Raw genomic sequence first — 20,247 nt, 5'->3', positions numbered from 1 at the left:
CGGCCGTGGAAGCCAATAAACTGACACCCCCAAGCCCTCCCACTCCTTCCCCCTTTCCACGGACAGCATGACCGGGAATTTTCTATGGAGGAATAGCTGAAACTTCCAGCATCCCACTTGCGACCTTAATCTCATGGTCTCCTTGCACTGGGCTACAATTACTACATGTTGATTCTTTCACTGGCCAAAAAGAATTAAGATTACAGTTCTAAGCAGTCTTAATTGAGAATTGCAGGAGGATCTTGGGTTGCTGCTCCTGTTCTAAGAGAAGTTAGCTTCACCCTAGGAATATTAAGTGGCATTCAAGTCCAAGTCATCGGAAGTTTTTAAACAGAGGTTGGATGACTGTCATGGTTGTTTGCTGAGATTCCTGCATTGCAGGGGGTTGGACTAGATGACCCTTGGGGTCTCTTCCAACCTGACAGTTCTATGACTCACCACACCAATGTCTGTACCCTTATTTGTCTTTCATAAAAGCTTTCAACCCTCCAACAAAAAAAAATAGAAAGATTGCCCTGCTGTACAATGGATCCACTTTTAAACAGTGCTTTTCTATTTAATGTTCTCTATTTTTTCAAGACAAGGTATTGAAAGATAATAGTCACCATGTTGACAAAAGCATATGAAGGAGACTTATTACTGCAAGAGTCAGGAACACTAGATTTGTGTGCTTCAGGGTCTTTTATTCAAGTAATACAAAAGGATCTTATTCCCCACGCTTCTCTTCCTGAGGTGGTTCATACTGAGCGAGCTGCAAAGAGAAAAACCCTGATTAAGTCTCAGATCATTTTTGTTGTGTCAAAAAAGTATGCTATGGGTTAGTGTGAATACATTAGCAGTGCATAATAGTCCTTTGGCTTGCTTGCCAAACAAGTTACTAAGCTACCTTTATAAAGAAATTGTGATTTTAAAAGTATAGATCTGATTGACTTTTGTATCAGTTGCTAGAATTTCAACAAGATGACAATAAAGATTACATTGTGAATAAGGGGACAATAAAGATGTACATTGGGAACAAGGGTGGAAGGAGACCAGCAGCACCTCTTATTTGCCAAGAAGCTGCTGCAGAGGTGGCACTGGGGAGGGCTGCCAAGAAGACAGTAGATCCAGCCTCCAAGGAGCATGGAGCAGGGATCCTTGTTAATGCTCTCATAGTGATGGTGGTGGCGGCAGCAACAAACAATGCCTTCCCTGGAGGCTGGATCTGCCCCTGTGGGTCCTGCTGCCTGAGGTAGTCACTTCACCTTGCCTCATGGGTGAGGTGGCCCTGGGTCAGCAGCAGGAAACTGCCTGGATGAGCTTTGCACTCCATAAACACTGAACGCTTTACCTTTGCTTTTAGTTTCTTATTTTCTTCCAACATGGCTTCATACTTCTCTTTCATCTCTGCCACTTCCAAGCGAAGGGCTTCCACTTCAGGATTTTCTGGAGCAGTAGCTCCTAAATGATGTTTCATAAAGCTTTTAACCAAAAGTTAAGTTATTTGCTTGCTTGGATGATACTTCACTGTGCAACTGATGAGCTGCAGGCTGTGCTACTCACCAAATTCTAAACTATGCCAGTTAACTCAGGTGCTGCCATCTTGTTTTTAGGATTACAGCCCACCAAAGTCAGGTTTACTCCTGAAAATAGTGAGTCATGCTGAGCTGAAAGGAGCCCTTTAGTGAGCCTCGTAATTGGGGCCACAGCACTTTATCCTATAGGAGAACCAGGGACTCAGGGCTAGCTCAGGGCTGTACTCAGCTGCTGTGGGAATCCATTTCCCTAGCTCAGCAGGGCTCCCCTCTCCCCCCATTATTCTCATCCCCATCAAGCAGGCCAGGCAAGTGAAGGATACTCCAAGGCACAGCTGGGTTTCTCCGGTTCTTCGTATAAGGCCACCAGGACTGCGGGAGGAGAAAAGAGAGAGAGGGAGGAAAGGAGAGAGGAGGCTGAGTCTCTGCCCCCTGGGAACATAGGCAACAGCTGCCTTATACTGAGCTAGACCACTCGTCCATCTAGCACAGCATAGTCAGCACAGACTGGCAGTGGCAGCTCTCCAGCGTTTCAGGCAAGACTGGAGCTGGGACCTTCTGCATGCCAGGCAGGCGCTCTGCCTACTGAGCTCCGTCCCTGCCCTCCTCCTCCTCTTCGTCTTCCTCCTGCCCGGCTTACCTTTGGTGAGGCTGTCCATGACGCCGGACTTCTCCAGGTAGCGGCGGAACTGCTCCCTCTTGGAGTCGGCGGGCTGTAAGGGAGCGAATGAGGGAGTCAGGGGCTCGAGGGGGCTCCCGCGCTGCCCCGCCCGCCCCTCCTTCCATCTCTCCCTCCCTCCTTCCCCCTCCGCGGGCTCCCCACCTTGTAATTCGCCATGGGGTCCGCCGCCTGAGCCGGAAGTCAGACTGCGCCTGCGCTTCGCACCCTTTGTAAGCGACCCGGCGTCCGCGCGTCGCCATGGAGACCGGCGCTCCTCTTGCCGACGCCATCATAGACTTAGACGGGTAGACGTACACGCTCCACGTTCACTGTGGCTCACCCTTCTCGCACGTTGTCCTGGAGGCGGCGCCCGCCACGGGAGAAAAAGGGTGTGTGGAGGCGAAGGTCGAACGCGGTCGAGGAGATCCCCTCTCCCCGCAGAGGCAACAGGGGAGAAGAAAGAGCAAGAGGGCACTCTATTTTTTCCTACCTCTATGGTTGTGCTGCCTCTCCCCGCAGATCCCGCCCTTCCCTGGAGGGGGAAGACAAAGGCCCCAAGGCAGCCCCGCCCTCCAGGAGCACCGCTCAGACGCGGAGGTCCGTGGGCGCCCGCCTGTGGCTGCCCCCGCCGGCCGAGGCCTCCTTCCGGGGCGGGGGGAGTCCTGGGCCGCCGCTCCTGCCGCTCCTCCTCGCCCTGCCGCCGCCGCCGCTGCCGCCCTTGCAGGGAGCCGAGCCCCCCGCCTGGCTCCCCTCGGCGGCGGCGCGAGTCCGGCCGTGGCCGGGCTGGAAGCTCCCTTCCTGGGGGCTCTGCTGTCCCCGCTCGCTGCCGGTGCTGGAGGGCGGGGAGCCGGCCGTGCTCGGCGCCGCCGTGGCCGAGGAGACGGCGCTGCCCGAGTCGCCGCCGCTGCAGGAGCCGCGCCGGGCACCGTTGGCGGGCGGCGGCGAGCGGGACGAGGAAGAGGAGCCGGCCGTCGCCTGGGCTGCGGCGGCGCCGGGGCCGCTCTCCTTGGTGCTGCTGCTGCTGCTGCTCCGTGTCGGGCTGCGAGGGCCGGGCGGTGGGTGGGCTTCGTCGGCGGCGGGTGGTGGGCCCTGGGCGAGGCGGTCGTCCGGGCGGGGTCCCCAGGGCGGGGGGTTTGGCTGCTGGCCCAGCAGGGCGGAGCGTGGGCTGCCCCCGAGAGCCGAGGGCGAAGCGCCGCAGGAGCCGGCCCGGCAGCGCTTGCAGGCCAGGTGGGCGACTTCCAGGCCGTTGAGAGCGAGCGACACGACGGCGATGGCTTGCATGAAGAGCAGGAAGACGGTCTTCTCGGTGGGCCTGGAGACGAAGCAGTCGACCACGTTGGGACACGGCGGACGGCGGCACTGGTAGAGCGGCTCCAGCTGGAAGCCGTAGAGCAGGTACTGGCCCATCATGAAAGCCACCTCCAGGGCAGAGCGCATCAGGATGTGGGCCAGGTAGGTGCACATCAGCGAGCCCCTCAAGGGCGCTTTGCTCAGGCGCTTCTGCTCCAGCTGCCGCAGCTCCTTCTCCAGTCTCCGCCGTTCCTCCGCCTTCTCTGGGGCTGTCGCCTCCAGCTCAGCCCTCACCTGGGCCTTCTTCTTCTGCCGCTCCTTCTCCAGGGTCCTCAGCCTGTACAAGGCGTGGCCCATGTAGACCAAGGAGGGCGAAGAGACAAAGATCACCTGCAGGACCCAGTACCTGATGAGGGAGATGGGAAAGGCCTGGTCATAGCAGACGTTCCTGCAGCCGGGCTGCTCCGTGTTACAAATGAAGTCTGCTTGCTCGTCATCCCACACGTCTTCGGCCGCCACGCCAAGGACCAGCATCCGGAAGATGAAGAGGATGGTCAGCCAGATCTTGCCAATCGTGGTAGAGTGGATGTGGACTTCCTCCAAAATCCCGCCCAGGAAATTCCAGTCTCCCATGGCTATGCTGCCATTCTGACCCTAGAAGCCAGAGCAGAAGAAGAAATGGAAAATGGTCGTGTTTGGTGGGCACATGTTGAAAATGACAAAGGCAAAGTTGTCCCTTATCAACCAATTCCAGATGAACCTCTTCCGTCTACTCTGAATGGTTGATACTCCAGTCAGCTCTAAATAAATAGGGTCTATAAAAAGGATAAACACATATACCCATCCATTTTCTTATACCATGCATATTTTTATACACCACTATCATGTCTCTTCTTACTTGCCTTTTCTTTAAAAATGAAAAAGGCCCAAATGTTGCAATGATCCCCTTGATAATTTTGGTTGCCTCTTTCCAACTCTATAAAATCCATTTTGAGATGAGCAACCAGAACTGTACACAGTATTTCAAGTGTGTTTGCACCACAGATTTGCATTACAACATGATATGGATAATTTATTTTCAATTCTTTCCTAATGATTCCAAACATGAAATTTATATTTTTGGCTGCTGCTGCACACTGAGTCAACATCTTTTTAATTGACTACGACTCCAGGGCTTTGTTCCTGGTTAGTCCCTGCCAGTTCAGGGCCCCACAGGCATATGTGCAGTTAGGAATTTTTTGCCCTGGTGTGTATCACTTTACATTTGTTTACATTGAATTTCATTTGCCATTTTACTGCCCATTCACCCAGTTTGGAAAAATTCTTTTGGAGCTTCTTTACATCCATTATTGTTTCTAACCACTCTGAATAATTGGGTATTATCAACAAACTTTGCTACCTCACTGTTCATCTCTAACACCAGGTGATTTAGGAACAAGTTAAAAAACTCTGGTCCCAATACAGTGGTACCTCGGGTTACATATGCTTCAGGTTACATACGCTTCAGGTTACAGATGCTGCTAACCCAGAAATAGTGCTTCAGGTTAAGAACTTTGCTTCAGGATAAGAACAGAAATCGTGCTCCGGCGGTGCGGTGGCAGCAGGAGGCCCCATTGGCTAAAGTGGTGCTTCAGGTTAAGAACAGTTTCAGGTTAAGAACAGAACGAATTAAGTACTTAACCCAAGGTACCGTACAAGGTACTGTACTGATCTTTTGGGATGCTTTCTACATCCCACCATTGGGAGAACTGTGAAGACTTAAAATTCCATTTTGAAAAGTAGAATACTTTACTATTTCCCCCATATAGAGCCTCCAACTTTCTAACAAAGATTGAAAGACATCTCTACTTGTACAAAAAGTACATGAGTCTCTACCAATATCTCCAGTCATTTGCAAGAGGTGGTTGCATATAATGCACCATACATTAATTTGCATCTTGACCACAATTCAGATTTTCAGATTTTGCAAGCTTTGCTCCCTGGAAGAAGCTGATGGCTTCTTGTATTTTGTTTCACTATTTTAGTAGTGCACATACCTTTTCGGCTGAAAACAAATTCTGAAAGCCCAGTGGATTCTTGCAACTGGTTCACCTTCTGTATATTCCATAGGCATTACAAAATGGTACGGAGCTTTTTTTCTTCATGGGAAAAAATGGAATGCGAGGACATAAATCAATCGGCTGTTTGCAGCCGCAGTTGCTTTTCAAAATTTCATTAGAAGCAAAATGATAATCAAAAACCCCGGAATTGAAGAGATCAACCCTTGTGCCTTTGTGCAGTTTATTTTTCTTCTTGGATTTTCTGGTCCATCACAATTGCCATAAGCAAAAGGAAATAATCATCCAGGCTATGTTCAAATAACTGGCCTCCACTCCCAGTTCTGGATAACAGGCTGGCAGGCTGCATCTCTTACCACCTTATTGGTACCAAGGTTGGTGTGAGCCATGGCTCTTCTTTTTATTCCATATCCAGAAACAGGTAGCAAGAAACCTATAATCCACATTAAGGCCATATATTAGGCCAACCAGCATGTCACAAAAATGTGCACGATCCTATTGAGCTCTCCGGAACTCTTCATCACATGAGATGGTGAACAAAACAAGAGGCGGGAAACAGCTGGCAGGCACTGAAACCGTGGGGTGGAGCCTGCATTTTGTCACAGGGTGGAAAGTGGGCAGGGGAAAGAGATGTTCGCATGAGGCTCTGCAGAGTTCATGTTGCCTTTGCGGTAGGAAAAAAGTTTCCCTGTGCCCTGCAGCAAAAGCTGTGGAATAATGATGGCTGGAATGGTATATAGAGAGGATAATACTCTGGCAGGACCAAATGTGGGCCAAAGAGACCAGTTTCAAATGTTATCTTCTCCAAATAACAAGGTGGGGGTGCATCTTGGACTCATCAAGGTTTTTTGAATCCTTAAATAGTTGGTGTTTAACTGCTTTTACTGATAATTTCATAGTTTTGTTGTAAACTGCTTTCAGGTTTGGTTTTTTGTTTTTGTTTTTTGCAATCAAACAGTATATAAATTTTATGAAATAAATAAGTAGTGTGAGCATCTTCAATTGAGCCCAAAAATGAACTGGCAGCCCTTTTGGACCAGTTGAAGTTTCCTAGTTGTCTTCAAGGGCAACCATCTATTACAGTAATCCAGTCTGGAGGTAACCAGAGCATGGAGTATTGTGGCGAAGTCGTCTCTGTCCGAAAGGAGCCATAGCTGGTGAACCAGCTGTAGATGGGAACCAGCACTCCTAGCCATCAAGGCAGTCTGCACTTTGAGGGACAATGTAGAATAATAATGTTTTTATAGTGCTTTAAAGTGTCTAAAAAACTCCCCATGCTTCAAATCCTTCCAGTACTCAGAAGATCTGAGCACAGGGGGGTGGGGAAAACTTTGTTCCAGGTCCAAAAGGCACTATGTACTGCTGTAGCCTGCAGCTGTGTTACCCTGAGCCCCTGGAAAGGAAGGGAAATTATGCTGTCTCTGTTTCTTTCCAGGCAGGTTCCCACAAAGATCCCTGGGAATAAAATGCAGTCTCAAACACACCCATGCCCTGCCAGCAGCCTCTGGGAACAGTTTGTGTTTGCTGCATCACAGCAAGCACCGCAAGGAGTAGCCTGCAAAGGCAGATCAGCTGCTGGCTGATTTGTCCTTGGCTGCCTCTATCGGGTACCCCGCTCACCATCCACAGAAGAAAGGCCCATCACCTGAAAGGAACAACAAACCCCATTTGTTTGAATTGGGAATGATTATTGATTAATAGGGTAACTAATTGAAGTACCAATTGATGTTGTGAAATTGATGTTCAATTCACAGCAGAAAACTCTGGGACCAAAGGAGTGGGGTTTTTTACATTGGGTCTCAGGTGAGCTAGCCTGCCTGGTTCTTATGCAAGGTTTGCCTTCAGTGAAATGGGTTCTTGCCAGTAGTTTACTTTGTTTAGAGCAGGCATCCCCAAACTTGGCCCTCCAGCTGTTTTGGGACTGCAATTCCCATCATCCCTGACCACTGGTCCTGTTAGCTAGGGATGGTAGGAGTTGTAGTCCCAAAACAGCTGGAGGGCCGAGTTTGGGGATGCCTGGTTTAGAGCATGCCAATAGAGTTAAGGGCCTAGTCCCATGAGATGTCCTGGCCCAGGGGTCTGCAACCCGCAGCTCCGGAGCCGCATGTGGCTCTTTTACACCTTTGCCGCGGCTCCGGGGCAGATACTAGTGAGGGGAGGAGGCACATTGTGCGCCCCGACACTCCCCACTGTGGCAGGCGCTGTACTGGCTGTGACGTCGCATGGGGGCAGTGCGTGCGTTAGTCACGCACTGTTCCGACGTCACCTTCCTGCCTGCCATCAGATTGTGGCTCTGGAGATATATTTGTTTTAAATGTCGCAATGGTTTTGCAGCTCCCAGTTGTTTTTTTCCTTCGGAAAAGGGTCCAAGTGGCTCTTTTTGTCTTAAAGGTTGCAGACCCCTGTCCTGGCCACACAAAAATCCAGTTGACACCCTGCTAGCCTCCTCAGAGGGTAGGCTCCCTATACTGTACAGGGCTAGGCTAGCTTGGCAGACTTATCCCACCATTTATTGCTTGTTTCTTCACATGGCAGATAACTAAGGCAGTATCTTTTCTTTCACCCTCTGGAGTCCTCTCTCCTTGGAGCCTGTGCATTCTTTTCTTTGAAACAGGAGGCAAGCAATATGCATCTATGCAGCTTCTAAATGGCCAGGGCCCAAAGTGCAAGCAAGAAGGCTGTTGCTTTCTGGAAGAGAACAATAACTAAACACATTGCCAATATTTAAATCATTTGGTTAGCTCGTTTCTTTTCACTGGTATTGAACAGTCCTGGGCGATCGGAATTAGACGGGTACACAATAATGGCATACAAAAATAATTAGCTGGTTTCCAATTACTAGCAAGCCATGAGCACCTGTAATTCCTCCCGCCTTATTAATTTGCACAATTTAAGGAACATATTGCAGAGGACAAGCAAACAACCAGATGGAGAGAGCTCCCAGCAGCGGATCAATATCATGTTCTGGCACTGAGTAGCAATCAATCGGTCACGTCCGATTTCATAGTTAAATGAAACGAGGCCCCAGCGCAGTCAAATCCTCTGTGCCAGCCTCTCCTTCACCACAGGCCTTTCAGCAGCTGATTTCTCCCATTTTTAAATGCAACTTCAGTAACTGAAGCTGGTCCATTGAATGACTCTCTTCCCCCACCCTATTCCTTGAAATACCTACTTATATTATGTTTGCTAAATAATTCTGGATCTGGCCTCTCCTTGTCATTCCAGGAAACAAACAGAGGGCCCAGGTTCAATCCCCAATACTTCCAGCCTGAGATTAACCTTATTGGCCGAGAACACCTCAGGGGACAGAGCTGAATGCATTTTAAAAAGAATCTCAGGATAGTTGCTGCATAAAAATGGCTGGCTGGGGTAAAGGGGTTACTCCCAAAGTCCTCAAGTGCATTCTGAATAACCCTGCAGGAACCCTGTTTGCTTAGAGTCTGCTGCCCTTTCCCTCCTGACTCTATAAAAGGACATGAGTCATTTATCCTTGCTCTGGCCAGGACCCCCTGACAGACAACTTGTAATTATCATATCCATTCCCCGCATGAAAAGGCAGTACCACAACCGCTGAGGCTATTCCTGCAAACAACCAATCTTCCAGAGTGCATTTTGCAACACACCCAGTTTTCTTCCCAAATATGCACCAACTTATGCACAAGGAGTTAGCAAAACGTTCCAAAGTTTACCATTTTGTGCCTGCAATTCACAAAGAAAGCCTGGTTAAAAGAGCCTAGCTTATTCATTAGTTGCAAGATCCAATGGCAAAAAGCTTTTCTTACCTAAAGCTGGCTTAACTTGCAGTGTTTTTATATTAAACTGGCTGTCTAAACATTGCAACGAACACACAATGTAAAAGCCAGTGGATTAATCTTGACATTGGTTCAGTTAACTCAAGACCCCAGCTACTTGTCACCTCTAATCTCCTGCTACTTAGGGGGACAACAACTGAACCAGAACAGAAGAACAGGACACCTCTCCTGCTGCTGGGAAGTTTTGGCAGGTAATTAGAATAATTTGAAGGCTGGAACTTTCCTCATTCAAGGTCAGAGATTCTGTAACATTAACAGTTGTGAAGAAGGGGAATTTTGTTGTTCTCTAGTGCTGTTCTCTAGTGGGAACCTTAATAACAGTGCAACCCCACCCCCAACCCAACAGAGTTGTTTCAGGAGGATACTGCGGTCAATGGTATAGAAAACCACTGAAAGGCTGGGAAGAATCCACAGGGGAAAACTCGCCTACCCCTCTCTCAAGAACCAATGAGAGCAATGGGAGCTGTTGCAGGCCTAAAGCCAAACCGAAATGGGTCTAAAATATCTGCTTCATCCCCAGCCCACTGCCTTCCCTCAAAATTTTTATTTCTCTTGTATCTGTAGTCGGAACATGGCAGACTATCTGGAAAGAATCAGGCAAAACTGTTCTCTTTGATCTCAAGGAGGAAAGACATGATCACATGCAGTAGCACTTGCGTGCAGAGATCAACAAGCTCATATATAAATGAAGTATCATATTGTGCATATGCTATGGCACAGCAAAATAATTCCAAACATAAGAAGTAATGAAAATGCTTGCAGTTTAATATTAAAATACAAAAAAATATTTTCAGAGCACTGAAGTGCAACATTTGACTTTGGCAAGATAGTGATTAAAAAAAAACAACCAACAAAAACCACTGTTGCAGTGAAATATCACCCATAGAAAAGAAAATCACTTCATATTGTCCTTTAAAGCTTTGCATAGTCACTGTCAGGTGACTCGTTCTATTGGTTTGCTGGTGAAAAAAACACATTGAACAATACAGCAAACACTACAAATGCCAAGTAAGCAACTATGCAGACCCAGAATCGAGGATCTTTAATGAAATTCTTATCAAAACAGCTGAATATGACATAGCCTATTGACATCCCAGCAAGACCTCCGGCAATGTGGGCCACAAAGGAAACCTTAAGAGGAAAAACAAACACAGAGAGACACTTAGCAGGTGTTCCACTTTAGGATGGAGGATCAAGCAGCGGTCATGACACAGAGGCTGCGAGTACAGCGCAAGGGAAAGTCAGAGCAGAATTGGCAGCAAGTGTCCAGAAGGACTGCAGCGCAGTCTGTACTGTGGAAAGCAGGGGCTGCAAGCAGGAACAATGGCCCCAAGTCAAGGACTTTGCAAGAAGAGCTTCCAAGAGCTCTAATAACCCTGCCAACGTGCAGCAGGCAGGAAAAACAAGGGGTTAACCCAGCACGTTATCCAGTATAATAGGGCTCCCACCTTCTCTTCGCCCTTCCCCAAATCCATTCTGGAGGATTGGGAGAACTCCCAAGACATCATGGGGGGACCGTTCCACCTGGCAAGGAGAAATGCTTGCACTGATACAACAGGGGATGTAGGGGTGATCGCGGAGTGGGGAGTGGGGTCCGGAAGGAGCACACTCCCCACCCGCAGGCAGCCTCAGCCTGCCTGCACGCGTGACCTTGGGGTGCGGCGCACACACCCCTCACAGACAAAGCCACGGCTGTCTGAACATCGTTGCCTCTGTCTAACCTTTTGCGGTCTCAGTAGTCTGCAGTGTCCTGTCTGTAACATTTGTCTCTGAGACCTTTTGTCTCCTTCATCATACACTGTGCAAGGGTAAAATGACATGGTGGAAACAGGTACCAAAATAACTTTGTACCACCCCACGATCTCGGGACCAAAAGATGTGTAAAGGTCACAGCCCAAAATGTATCTGCCTGGTTTGCATATTTGTGTCAATAAAAGGAGGCTCCACAGGGCTGGCCAGCAGCTCGCATGCAGCTCACCTGCATTATCAACTCCTGCCTCATGTCCATCACTTCAAGGGGGGGTATTCAATTCCTCCCAGGGAACCCCAAAAAATGGGGAACCAGCTGGAGACTGCAAGGGTGGGGCAGGAGGACCCCACAGCAAATGCTAGAGGGAGGCACCCACCTCAGAGTGAGCCACACATGCCCCACCCCCACCCCCTAGTAGAAACTGCTTTTGGTTGTCTTGGTTGCTGCTGGAAGCCAGGTCTCCCTTCCTAGGCAGCTTGTCTGACTCCAGCTACAGAACCCTCCCCCTCAGTTGGGGACCCCCTTTCTGCTCTGCATGGACCAAGAGAACATGCTGATTTCCTTCCAGCCCATTGCCAGTCTGACTCAAGACCAATCGTCCCTTCCCACAGAGCATTTGGCCCTATCTTCATGTAGGAACCGTTCCTGGACTCTCTTTCTGAATGCAGCCACTTCTCTTCAGGCTTCCTCACCCACCCACTTTCCTCTGCAACCTGCAGCATGCAAAGTGCCCCTCAGCTTCCTTCCAGTGTTATTTGAAGCTCCAAGGCAGCCACTGAGCTGGACCCGCAGAACAGGCCTTTCTTCATTCTAACCCTGCGTAAGGTGCCAGAGAGGAAAAAGAGAGAGCAAGAAGGCCGCAGGTAAATCATACAGTCCCAAAGGCCAACAGCATGAAGAGCGGAAGGATTCAGCCCTTGAAGGAAGGAGGAGCATCTGGTGAAGGGAAATAAGAGAATGCCAAGTTAGTTTCCCGAAGCAGAAAGCTGAGAGAGCCCGATGAAATTCTGCTGCAGGAAACGCGCTTACCTGAGGTGCAGAATTATCGGGAATAAATCTTCTGTACAAAGCAAATCCCACATCAGTTCCAACTAGGAAAACAAGACAAGTGGTCAGAAGGAAACTGGGCAAGGCCTCAAACACTTCTGAGCAGCCTCCCTGCCTGGGAACCACTGACAGAACAGTGGAACACAAGGGCCACATTGACCCACTGGGTCAAGTCCTTAAGGGCCAACATGTAGAATTGGGCATCACCATTTAAAATAAAATTATAAAAAGACATATTTTGGGAGTCTGGGAAGGTCACAACAACCTTTTGGCCTCACAGAATCACAGCAGGGGCCCCCTAGGAATGGTAAGTAAATGAGTATTTAAAAAACCCAAAACAAATTTGTGGGCGTAAAAAAACCCAAACTTTTGGCATCACAGTATCACCTACAGAAGCAGACATTGAAAGTAAATCTAAAACTAATTTTATAAAGAAGTTAAAAGGGATGCATTTGGGAGGCCACAAAAATACTTTGCTATCACGATCACAGCAGGAATGGGGGGGTGGATGGGAGAAGACGGGGGGGGGGGGGATAAATTTGTGAACATGGCATCACAAGTGAGGAAGCACATAAGAGCAATCTTTTTATATATAAATGACAAATTTTGGAAGTTGGTAGTGGCGGTGCAGACCATTGTAGATATAAGAAGAGCCTGAATTGTATGGCTCAGCCATAATTGCTACGCCTGAAAATGATTTTTACAACCAAGTTAAGCAAAGGTCACCTTCTTTGAAAAGAAAACAATCCACCAGACTTTGTTCTGCTTCCAAACTGTGGATGATAACATTGAATTATTACTATTATTTTATGACTGTATTAAATTGTTTTCCATTAGACACTCTGCTTTTTCGGGGTAAAAGGCGTGATATTAAACAATTAAGGAGCTATGTAAATAAACTGTCACATAAAAGAAGAACTGTAGGCATGCCCGAGTGAGCATGGGGCAGAAAAAGGAGGCTGGCTTAGTAAATGGACTTACAGATTTACAGAGAGATTAGATCAGAATGGGACACATTAAAAAATACCTATGCTGAGTATGAAGAGTAATCTGACAACTCCAAACAGCGGAATCATTTCTCGGAAGTTCTGTAAAGAACAAAAACATTAAGAAACCTTTGAACAACCCCATACCTCTTAAGGGTGCTGTTGGATGGCCATCTGTCATGGCAGCTTTAGCTGAGATTCCTGCATTGCAGGGGGTTGGACTAGATGACCCCTGAGTCTCTTCCAACTCTTTGTTTCTATGATTCAGATGTTACCTCACCACCACCACCACCAAAACACATATTTTATAAAGGGGAGAGAAGGTATGGGACTCCTGTATCTTTGAAACATTTGGGTGAGTCTGAGGAATGGGTTCTTGCATTTTCATACAATCCTATTATTGGAAGGGACTTTGAAGGTGATTTAGTCCAGTCCTCTGTTCAGGGCAGGGTCTGCAACTGCAAATAGCCCATCACCTCCTGGGGCAGCCTCTTCATCAGTTGACAACCTGTTGCTATTCAGGCATTTATCTTGATTGCTCCCCTGCCATCTTTATCCTCCAAAGTTCTAGTCTCGTCCTCATGGAGCAAAAGAGAATGAGAGTCTGCTCCACCTTCTGCTTGATGGACCTTCAATTTTTTTGAGAGCTGCTCTCCTTAATCCTCCCTTTTCCAGTCTAAACATGTCCAGCTCTTTCAACTGTTCCTCACAGGGCTTTGGTTTGTGGAACTAAGTGCCTAAAAGAATTCTGTCCCCATAGAGCAAAGAGAGTTAGGATTAGGCTTCGCACCCACAACAATACAGGTATGGTCTACCTTTGAGTAGTTATAGCTTTACTGGTACCAACCCTAATTGCAAACAACTTCACTTGAATCCTGAGCAACCTCCTTACCACTAGAATATTCATGAAGTATCCTCCTATGAGAGCATAGACTCCTCCTGATGCTCCGACCAGGCCCTGGAGAGGATCACAGACTGAGCTTGCCAAGGAACCTGCAGCAGTGGTGGGGAGAAGAGGATTGTGGCAGGTTAATTACCGTATTGGCCCGAATATAAGCCACACCCACAAATAAGCCACACCTTTAAAATTCGGGAGGGGGGGAGAGAAAAAAAGACAATACCCGAATATAAGCCGCTCCCTTAAAATTGGGCTATAGGTTGAAAATCACTGCAGTTGGTAGAATTGTAACTCTGAGCCAATTTAAGCCTTTGATCTTGCAAGCCCACAAAAGTTACTGTACAATCGCTAAAATTGCAAATCGCTATTCATTTGCTACAGTTCCGCAGGCACTCACACCTGTAAATGGCAAATGAACAGTCTCAAGCTCGCAAATTGGCAAGAAAACATTTTTTTGTTCCATTTTACTGTATGTCTGTTTCAGCAGTGATATTGTAAAAGCCAATTTTTGTAAGGTCGCGAATTTAAGCCGCACTTTAACTTTCCAGTCAGAATTTGGGGAAAAAGTGAGGCTTATATTTAGGCCAATACGGTAATAATGGCACTTGGCACTTGGCCTAACAGTCCACGCTTCAGCATCAAGAAACCTGGGCATGCACCTGAAAGTCAGTGACCTTGCAAAACGCCACCCCTTGACTCATCACCCATCCTCATGCCTGTGGTCTTGTGCTCACAAATGTCAACACTCAAGTCTGGCAGTTTCCCATAGAAAGAGACATGACTGTGCTGCCTGTTTTCCAATCTCTTTTCTTCCCACTCACCTGCAAGCACTCCTGCAATATAGACCAACCCAACCCTGTGACCTTTGTGAACCAGTTCTAGGGGGATCCCCAAGAGAAGCTGCAGGAAGAGGTTTCCTAAGATATGTTCAATGCTGCAGAGGAAAAGAGCACAGGGAGAAGACGAATCAGCACTTATGTTTATCTTGATTAAAACAAAACCAAAACCTACATTCAAGTGCTGGAGGCTAAGTAACTACAGGTGCTGACACACACAGGCTGCTTACTACTCTCTTAGCCCTGGGCCATAAGGCAGTTTAGATCCAGATGGAAACTGAGACAAGGTCTCCAGCAAAGGAAAGACTTTGGGGACCCTGCTGCCCTTCTTTGTGGGGCACTCAACAAGTCACCCACTCAGTCACTTGTGCCAGAGGGCCAACATGGCTGTGATTGAATGGGTGCTGCTCTAACGGCCAAGCCTCACGAAACTGAAAATCTTAAGCACATCATAGAAGGTGCACTGCTGTCTTGAGGCTTAGCCAGAGAGGCACCGTTTTAGGAGAAAGGGGTGACCACTGAAGAATAATCCATAACTCATCCCAGCTTCATTGAGGGGGAGACACTCATATAGCTTAACACATCTGGGATGATTCAGGTAGGTAGCCGTGTTGGTCTGACGCAGTCAAAATAAAAAAAATAAAATAAATAAAATTGTCCAGTAGCACCTTAGAGACCATCTAAGTTTGTTCTGGGTATAAGCTTTTGTGTGCATGCACTCTTCTTCAGATACGCTTCTTCAGAAGTGTGACTGCACACAAAAGCTTATACAGTGGTACCTCGGGTTAAGAACTTAATTCATTCCGGAGGTCCGTTCTTAACCTGAAACTGTTCTTAACCTGAAGCACCACTTTAGCTAATGGGGCCTCCCACTGCTGCCGCGCCGCCGGAGCACAATTTCTGTTCTCATCCCGAAGCAAAGTTCTTAACCCGAGGTAATATTTCTGGGTTAGCGGAGTCTATAAGCTGAAGCGTATGTAACCTGAAGCGTCTGTAACCCAAGGTACCACTGTACCCAGAACAAACTTAGATGGTCTCTAAGATGCTACTGGATAATTTTTTATTTATTTTTTATTTATTAGGTCTGGGATGCACATTCCAAACCAAACTCTTTGAGATGGGAATAATTTCTTAACTGTAGGGGGTTAAAAGCCTGTTAGATTCCATTGCGATTTCCAAAGTTAACCCAGACATTGATTACGTAGACCAGGATTTTTGTTTTATTTTAAACAGGCCAAGTCTTCTTCCCACCAATCAATGCAATGGGTTGCTTACCCAGCATGCACCAGCATGTAAGACAAGAATCTCCAGGCTTCCTTCCTTTTGTCAGGCCTGTAAATGAAAGGACTGTTCTGGTTGCTTTCCCAGTCTAGGGTGAGCCACTGACTTTGGGGCTTCGAAACCGCGTAATAAATGAACACGGCCACCTAGAAAGAAACACAGACTGCAGTCAGACTCAGACTGGCTCAGGGAAACAATGAAAGGGCAGAGCAGCTATTGCTGCCACCTATCTCTCACCCATATCTCAGAGTCGCCAGAACCTGGTGCATCCGAAAGTTTAGGAGCACAGGAAGTCTGCACCGAGGGCAAAGGGATAGAGGAGTCTTCCTTTATTTATTTTGCTTCTTTAATTATTTTTATTGATTTGTTACAAAAAGAAAAGAAAAGTGCAAACCTAACAAAAAGAAAGAAAACAAAGAATAAAAAATGTAACCCATGAAGCACCGCAGCCTGTAAGGACCAAAGTCGAATCATCCAGCTCAGCTCCAAAGGGATAAGGTAAAGGTACCCCTGCCCGTCTGGGCCAGTCTTGACAGACTCTGGGGTTGTGCGCCCATCTCACTCTATAGGCCGGGGGCCAGCGCTGTCCGCAGACACTTCCGGGTCACGTGGCCAGCGTGACAAGCTGCATCTGGCGAGCCAGCGCAGCACACGGAAACACTGTTTACCTTCCCGCCAGTAAGCGGTCCCTATTTATCTACTTGCACCCGGGGGTGCTTTCGAACTGCTAGGTTGGCAGGCGCTGGGACCGAGCAGCGGGAGCGCACCCCGCCGCGGGGATTCGAACTGCCGACCTTTCGATCGGCAAGCCCTAGGCGCTGAGGCTTTTACCCACAGCGCCACCCGCGTCCTCCAAAGGGATAATGAAGTGTTAACTCATGCAAATGTTCCCTTTGCAAATATTAAATGTTTATAAAAATAAAAGTATTCTTCACCTGTGAGTTTCATTATTATTTGGAATAAATGTTCTATGTTGTCTTAACGGAGCCAGATATTTGCATAGACTAGTGGCACTGCGTGACCACATGCCTCAATATTTGTTCTCCTTTATGGCAGGCTCAGCGGCAGGGCACTTGCTGCATATGCAGAGGGAACCTGGTTCAATCCCCAGAGAGGGCCGGGGGAAAACTCCCTCTCTGAACCCCTGGAGATCCACTGCTGCCAGTCAGTGCAGGTACTACTGAGGTAGATGGGACTATCATTACTTGGTATAAGGCAACTGCTGCCAGTGTTCTCCTATGAAATCTCTGAGTATGTGTTTCAAAGGAGCCTTGCTAAGCAGCCTTAGACAATATAACTTTTCTATACCCACACAATACTTTCTGTGGACCAGAGGAACCCTGGCAGTCATGATTTCCAAGCTCTTTTCTGAAGCAGACTGGAAAGAACTCTGCAATCCCGCAGCAGCAGTAGGATGGGTATGTGTCTTTTCAGACCCTCATTGGACCATTTCTAGTTTAAATACAGTCACACAATTCATCTGAAGTCATGTAAACTAAGATCAGCAAAGCAAAATGTTTATTCCCCGTTTACAGGCAGTAGTATTTCTATTGTCAATCAACTGACACTTAACTTGAAATGAACTTCATATGCTCAGAAAAGAGCATGTAAATATGCACATAGGAAGAAAGTAAGAATCCCTGCACACAGAAAGGTAGCAGTCATTTTTATTGAGGAGGATGGGTTGCTTTTCCTTGACACACTAGCCTTCCCAGCGCAAGGTTGCTGACAAGGCAGAGAATTCATTTCAGCCATTCCACCCTTGCATTCTGAAATCATATAATCCCATGAAGGCTGCACCATGGCATGGGGTTTTTTTTGTTGTTGTTTTTAAAATGACAGCTAGGTGGCGCCCCAAGTAACTGAACAGGAACACTTTACTCATGAAGGCAAATGAGACCACAGATTCAAACTGTCACACGCACAGGGAAGAGGGCATTCTGGACTATTACATTGTCTGTCACCCTAAATTGTGGAAAATATGTTGGGATCTTAGGCGGGGGTCGGGTAGTAGTAAGGAAGAGTTTTGAACATTTCCTGGGAGAGCTCCCTACCTCAGCCACGCTGATGCCCAGGATGAAGATGGGTGGCGGGATGCAGTTGGCTCTCTCCAGATAGCTGGCCCGGGAATCCTCCGGGAGCATCCACTTGGACACCGTGTTGTGGAGCCTATCGCAGCTCAGGCAGGCCGCACGGTTCCGACCTTCCTCCTCGTCCTCCTGGGACCGGGCTGCCCGCTCCTCCTCGGCGCTCAGCCTCTCCAGCTCCATCGCGCCCGCCGCAGCCTGCTCCTGCCGAACAGGGAAGAAGAAGAGGCGGGTATCGTCAGGGAAAACCCGGCTCTCCGCCAGCAGCCTCGCCCTACGCAGCCCAACCCCAAGCCCGCCCCGTCTAAATCACGGATCGGCACTGGGCTCGCAGAGCGCACGGTGGCCAGAGCGCACGGGGCTGCGCGCCGCCAGGCTGCGGGAACGGCGAGCCGAGGCAGGGCGCGGGGACCCCGTCGGAAGCAGTAGCCACCGCCACCCGCTGAAGCCCGGGGCGTGGCTATCTGATCGCCCACCGCCGCTGCCGTCGCGAAGGAAGGGCGCGCGGCTGGCAGGATCCCCCAGAGGGCGCTCCGAGGCTGGACGGAAGGTGTCTCCGGAGGAGGCGGGCAGGGCAGCAGTCCACCACCCCGACGAGCGCCCACCTGGAGTCGGGCACGGCGCGGAAGCAGCACGAAGGAGCGGGCCGCGAAGGCAGAGAGGAGGCAGCCGCGCTCGTTCGCCCTCGGAGCCGGGGCGGCGCGCAGGAGGAGTCGCGATCGGGGCCAGGCGGGGCGAAGGCAGGCAGGCGAAGCGGGCTCCGCCCTAGGGGGTCCCAGCCAGGCAGAAAGGGAGCGCCTGCGAGTCACTCCCTAGGGAAGTTAGACAGGTTTCCTCCTTGCAGTCCTTCCGCCTGCAGGTGAAGACAAGCTTTGGGGAACTGACTGGTGGTGGTGCCCTGCTACTTTTGTTGTGATTGGGCTTGTCCCCGCCCCTCCGCCCGTTTTAAGCACTTCTTGCTTTATCTGTAAGCTGCTTCGAGTCCCTGTTAGGGGGGGAAAGTGGGGCATAAATAAATAAATATTACTATAGCACACTGGGGTGGGAGTCTTGAATCATGGCGCAAGGCAGGGACCCTCTGGGTATTTAGATAGAAGGAATGATTAAGGGCAACAGCAGCAGCAACAAAAGTGCATATCTGTGCCTTTATATTATCAACATGTGGAACTGCCACTGATCTTTATGGACCTATGGATTTTTACAGTGGGTTCCCTCCAAAGTGACTCAACTCACAGATCACATCCTTACAATGAATTGCAGCTCAGAAGCCATGGGTCCTGCAATATGTTGTGTCATATGTCATGGACGCTCAGAAATTTTATATGGGATACTCCTGGAAGTCATCATGCGCACAAACTGAGCAATAAAACCCTTTACATGGTGCTGCCATAGTGCAGAAATGTGAATCCAGGTAATGGACCCTCTGGAATTTTTATAGGGAAATCCTACAAAATAACTGTCCACTCCTTAACACACCAGATCAGAATATTGCAGCACAAAACCCCACCACAGATTTAGGGATTCACTGCCCTGCAAAACGTAAATCCAAGCCATAGATCCTTATGAATTTATGTGATTTTTACATGTTCCCCCCCCCCCCAAACCATGATGAAATAAGAGATTCTATCCACATACTAAACTCTGAAAAATCACAGCTGCTATGGAGCAGATAACTATGGGAGGTATCTACTGTAGTAATTGTTTCAGTAATGGAAGGATTTATTCTGAGGCAACTGAACTTTCCCCCCTCTCTCCCCTGAATCTGTTTGAGGGCTCCCCACCCTCTGGAACAGAACTAGGATAGGCATGCTGCAAAGGGGGATGAAGGAAAGGGGGAAATTCCATTGCTGAAGTGTAAATCCTTGCACTAATGGAACCGCTTTGAGGTTTTTTCTACAAGCGGCATATACATTTTATGAAATAAAAAAATGCACTCACTGAGTAACTCATTTGCAATTGAGTTAAAATTTCATTTCCCTTCTCATTTTCTCTGTATTCAGTTCCAGATTTTGGGCAGGCAGTTAATGT

The 20,247-nt window shown here is 48.4% G+C and overlaps 3 protein-coding genes across 6 annotated transcripts; all 3 read right to left on the bottom strand.

Moving 5' to 3' along the window:
- Positions 1 to 609: 609 nt before the first annotated feature.
- MYCBP (MYC binding protein) lies at positions 610 to 2,496 on the bottom strand. The gene is made up of 5 exons (XM_028739250.2): positions 2,338 to 2,496; positions 2,155 to 2,227; positions 1,838 to 1,886; positions 1,331 to 1,460; positions 610 to 751 (listed from the first exon to the last, which is right to left on the bottom strand). The coding sequence occupies exons 1-5, from the start codon at positions 2,350 to 2,352 to the stop codon at positions 707 to 709; spliced, it is 312 nt and encodes a 103-aa protein (XP_028595083.1). The 5' UTR covers positions 2,353 to 2,496; the 3' UTR covers positions 610 to 706.
- Positions 2,497 to 2,584: 88 nt separating this feature from the next.
- On the bottom strand, positions 2,585 to 4,745 carry GJA9 (gap junction protein alpha 9). The gene has a single exon (XM_028739249.2). The coding sequence runs from the start codon at positions 4,096 to 4,098 to the stop codon at positions 2,761 to 2,763; it is 1,338 nt and encodes a 445-aa protein (XP_028595082.2). The 5' UTR covers positions 4,099 to 4,745; the 3' UTR covers positions 2,585 to 2,760.
- A 5,333-nt stretch (positions 4,746 to 10,078) lies between these two features.
- Positions 10,079 to 20,222, bottom strand: RHBDL2 (rhomboid like 2). 4 transcript variants are annotated; one of them, XM_028739254.2, is made up of 8 exons: positions 18,825 to 20,222; positions 18,187 to 18,423; positions 16,127 to 16,278; positions 14,837 to 14,949; positions 14,010 to 14,110; positions 13,159 to 13,219; positions 12,114 to 12,175; positions 10,079 to 10,465 (listed from the first exon to the last, which is right to left on the bottom strand). In XM_028739254.2, the coding sequence occupies exons 2-8, from the start codon at positions 18,400 to 18,402 to the stop codon at positions 10,283 to 10,285; spliced, it is 888 nt and encodes a 295-aa protein (XP_028595087.2). In that variant the 5' UTR covers positions 18,403 to 18,423; positions 18,825 to 20,222; the 3' UTR covers positions 10,079 to 10,282. The 4 variants fall into 4 exon arrangements, 3 of the variants coding, with proteins under 3 accessions (XP_028595087.2, XP_028595088.2, XP_028595092.2); XM_028739255.2 differs by lacking the exon at positions 18,825 to 20,222 and adding an exon at positions 18,696 to 18,803; XR_013393676.1 differs by lacking the exon at positions 18,825 to 20,222 and adding an exon at positions 11,056 to 12,020 and having other exon boundaries at positions 10,362 to 10,465; positions 18,187 to 18,689.
- Positions 20,223 to 20,247: the final 25 nt, after the last annotated feature.

Source organism: Podarcis muralis, chromosome 7 (genome assembly GCF_964188315.1).
Source record: "Podarcis muralis chromosome 7, rPodMur119.hap1.1, whole genome shotgun sequence".
Classification (NCBI taxonomy): Eukaryota; Metazoa; Chordata; class Lepidosauria; order Squamata; family Lacertidae; genus Podarcis; species Podarcis muralis.
Note: the sequence above shows the minus strand (reverse complement) of the source record. Positions and strands in the feature narration are given on the sequence as shown.

Excerpts from the sequence above, each read along its gene's own strand:
- MYCBP (XM_028739250.2), bottom strand. Across the intron at positions 1,461-1,837 it reads AAACCCAGCTGTGCCTTGGA|CTTTATGAAACATCATTTAG; the intron begins GTATCCTTCACT and ends TTTGGTTAAAAG. Across the intron at positions 752-1,330 it reads ATAAGAAACTAAAAGCAAAG|CTCGCTCAGTATGAACCACC; the intron begins GTAAAGCGTTCA and ends TTCTCTTTGCAG.
- GJA9 (XM_028739249.2), bottom strand. The coding sequence starts at position 4,098 with ATGGGAGACTGGAATTTCCTGGGCGGGATTTTGGAGGAAGTCCACATC.
- RHBDL2 (XM_028739254.2), bottom strand. The coding sequence starts at position 18,402 with ATGGAGCTGGAGAGGCTGAGCGCCGAGGAGGAGCGGGCAGCCCGGTCC. Across the intron at positions 16,279-18,186 it reads TGGGCATCAGCGTGGCTGAG|GTGGCCGTGTTCATTTATTA; the intron begins GTAGGGAGCTCT and ends GTTTCTTTCTAG. Across the intron at positions 12,176-13,158 it reads ACTCTTCATACTCAGCATAG|TTGGAACTGATGTGGGATTT; the intron begins GTATTTTTTAAT and ends TTGTTTTCCTAG.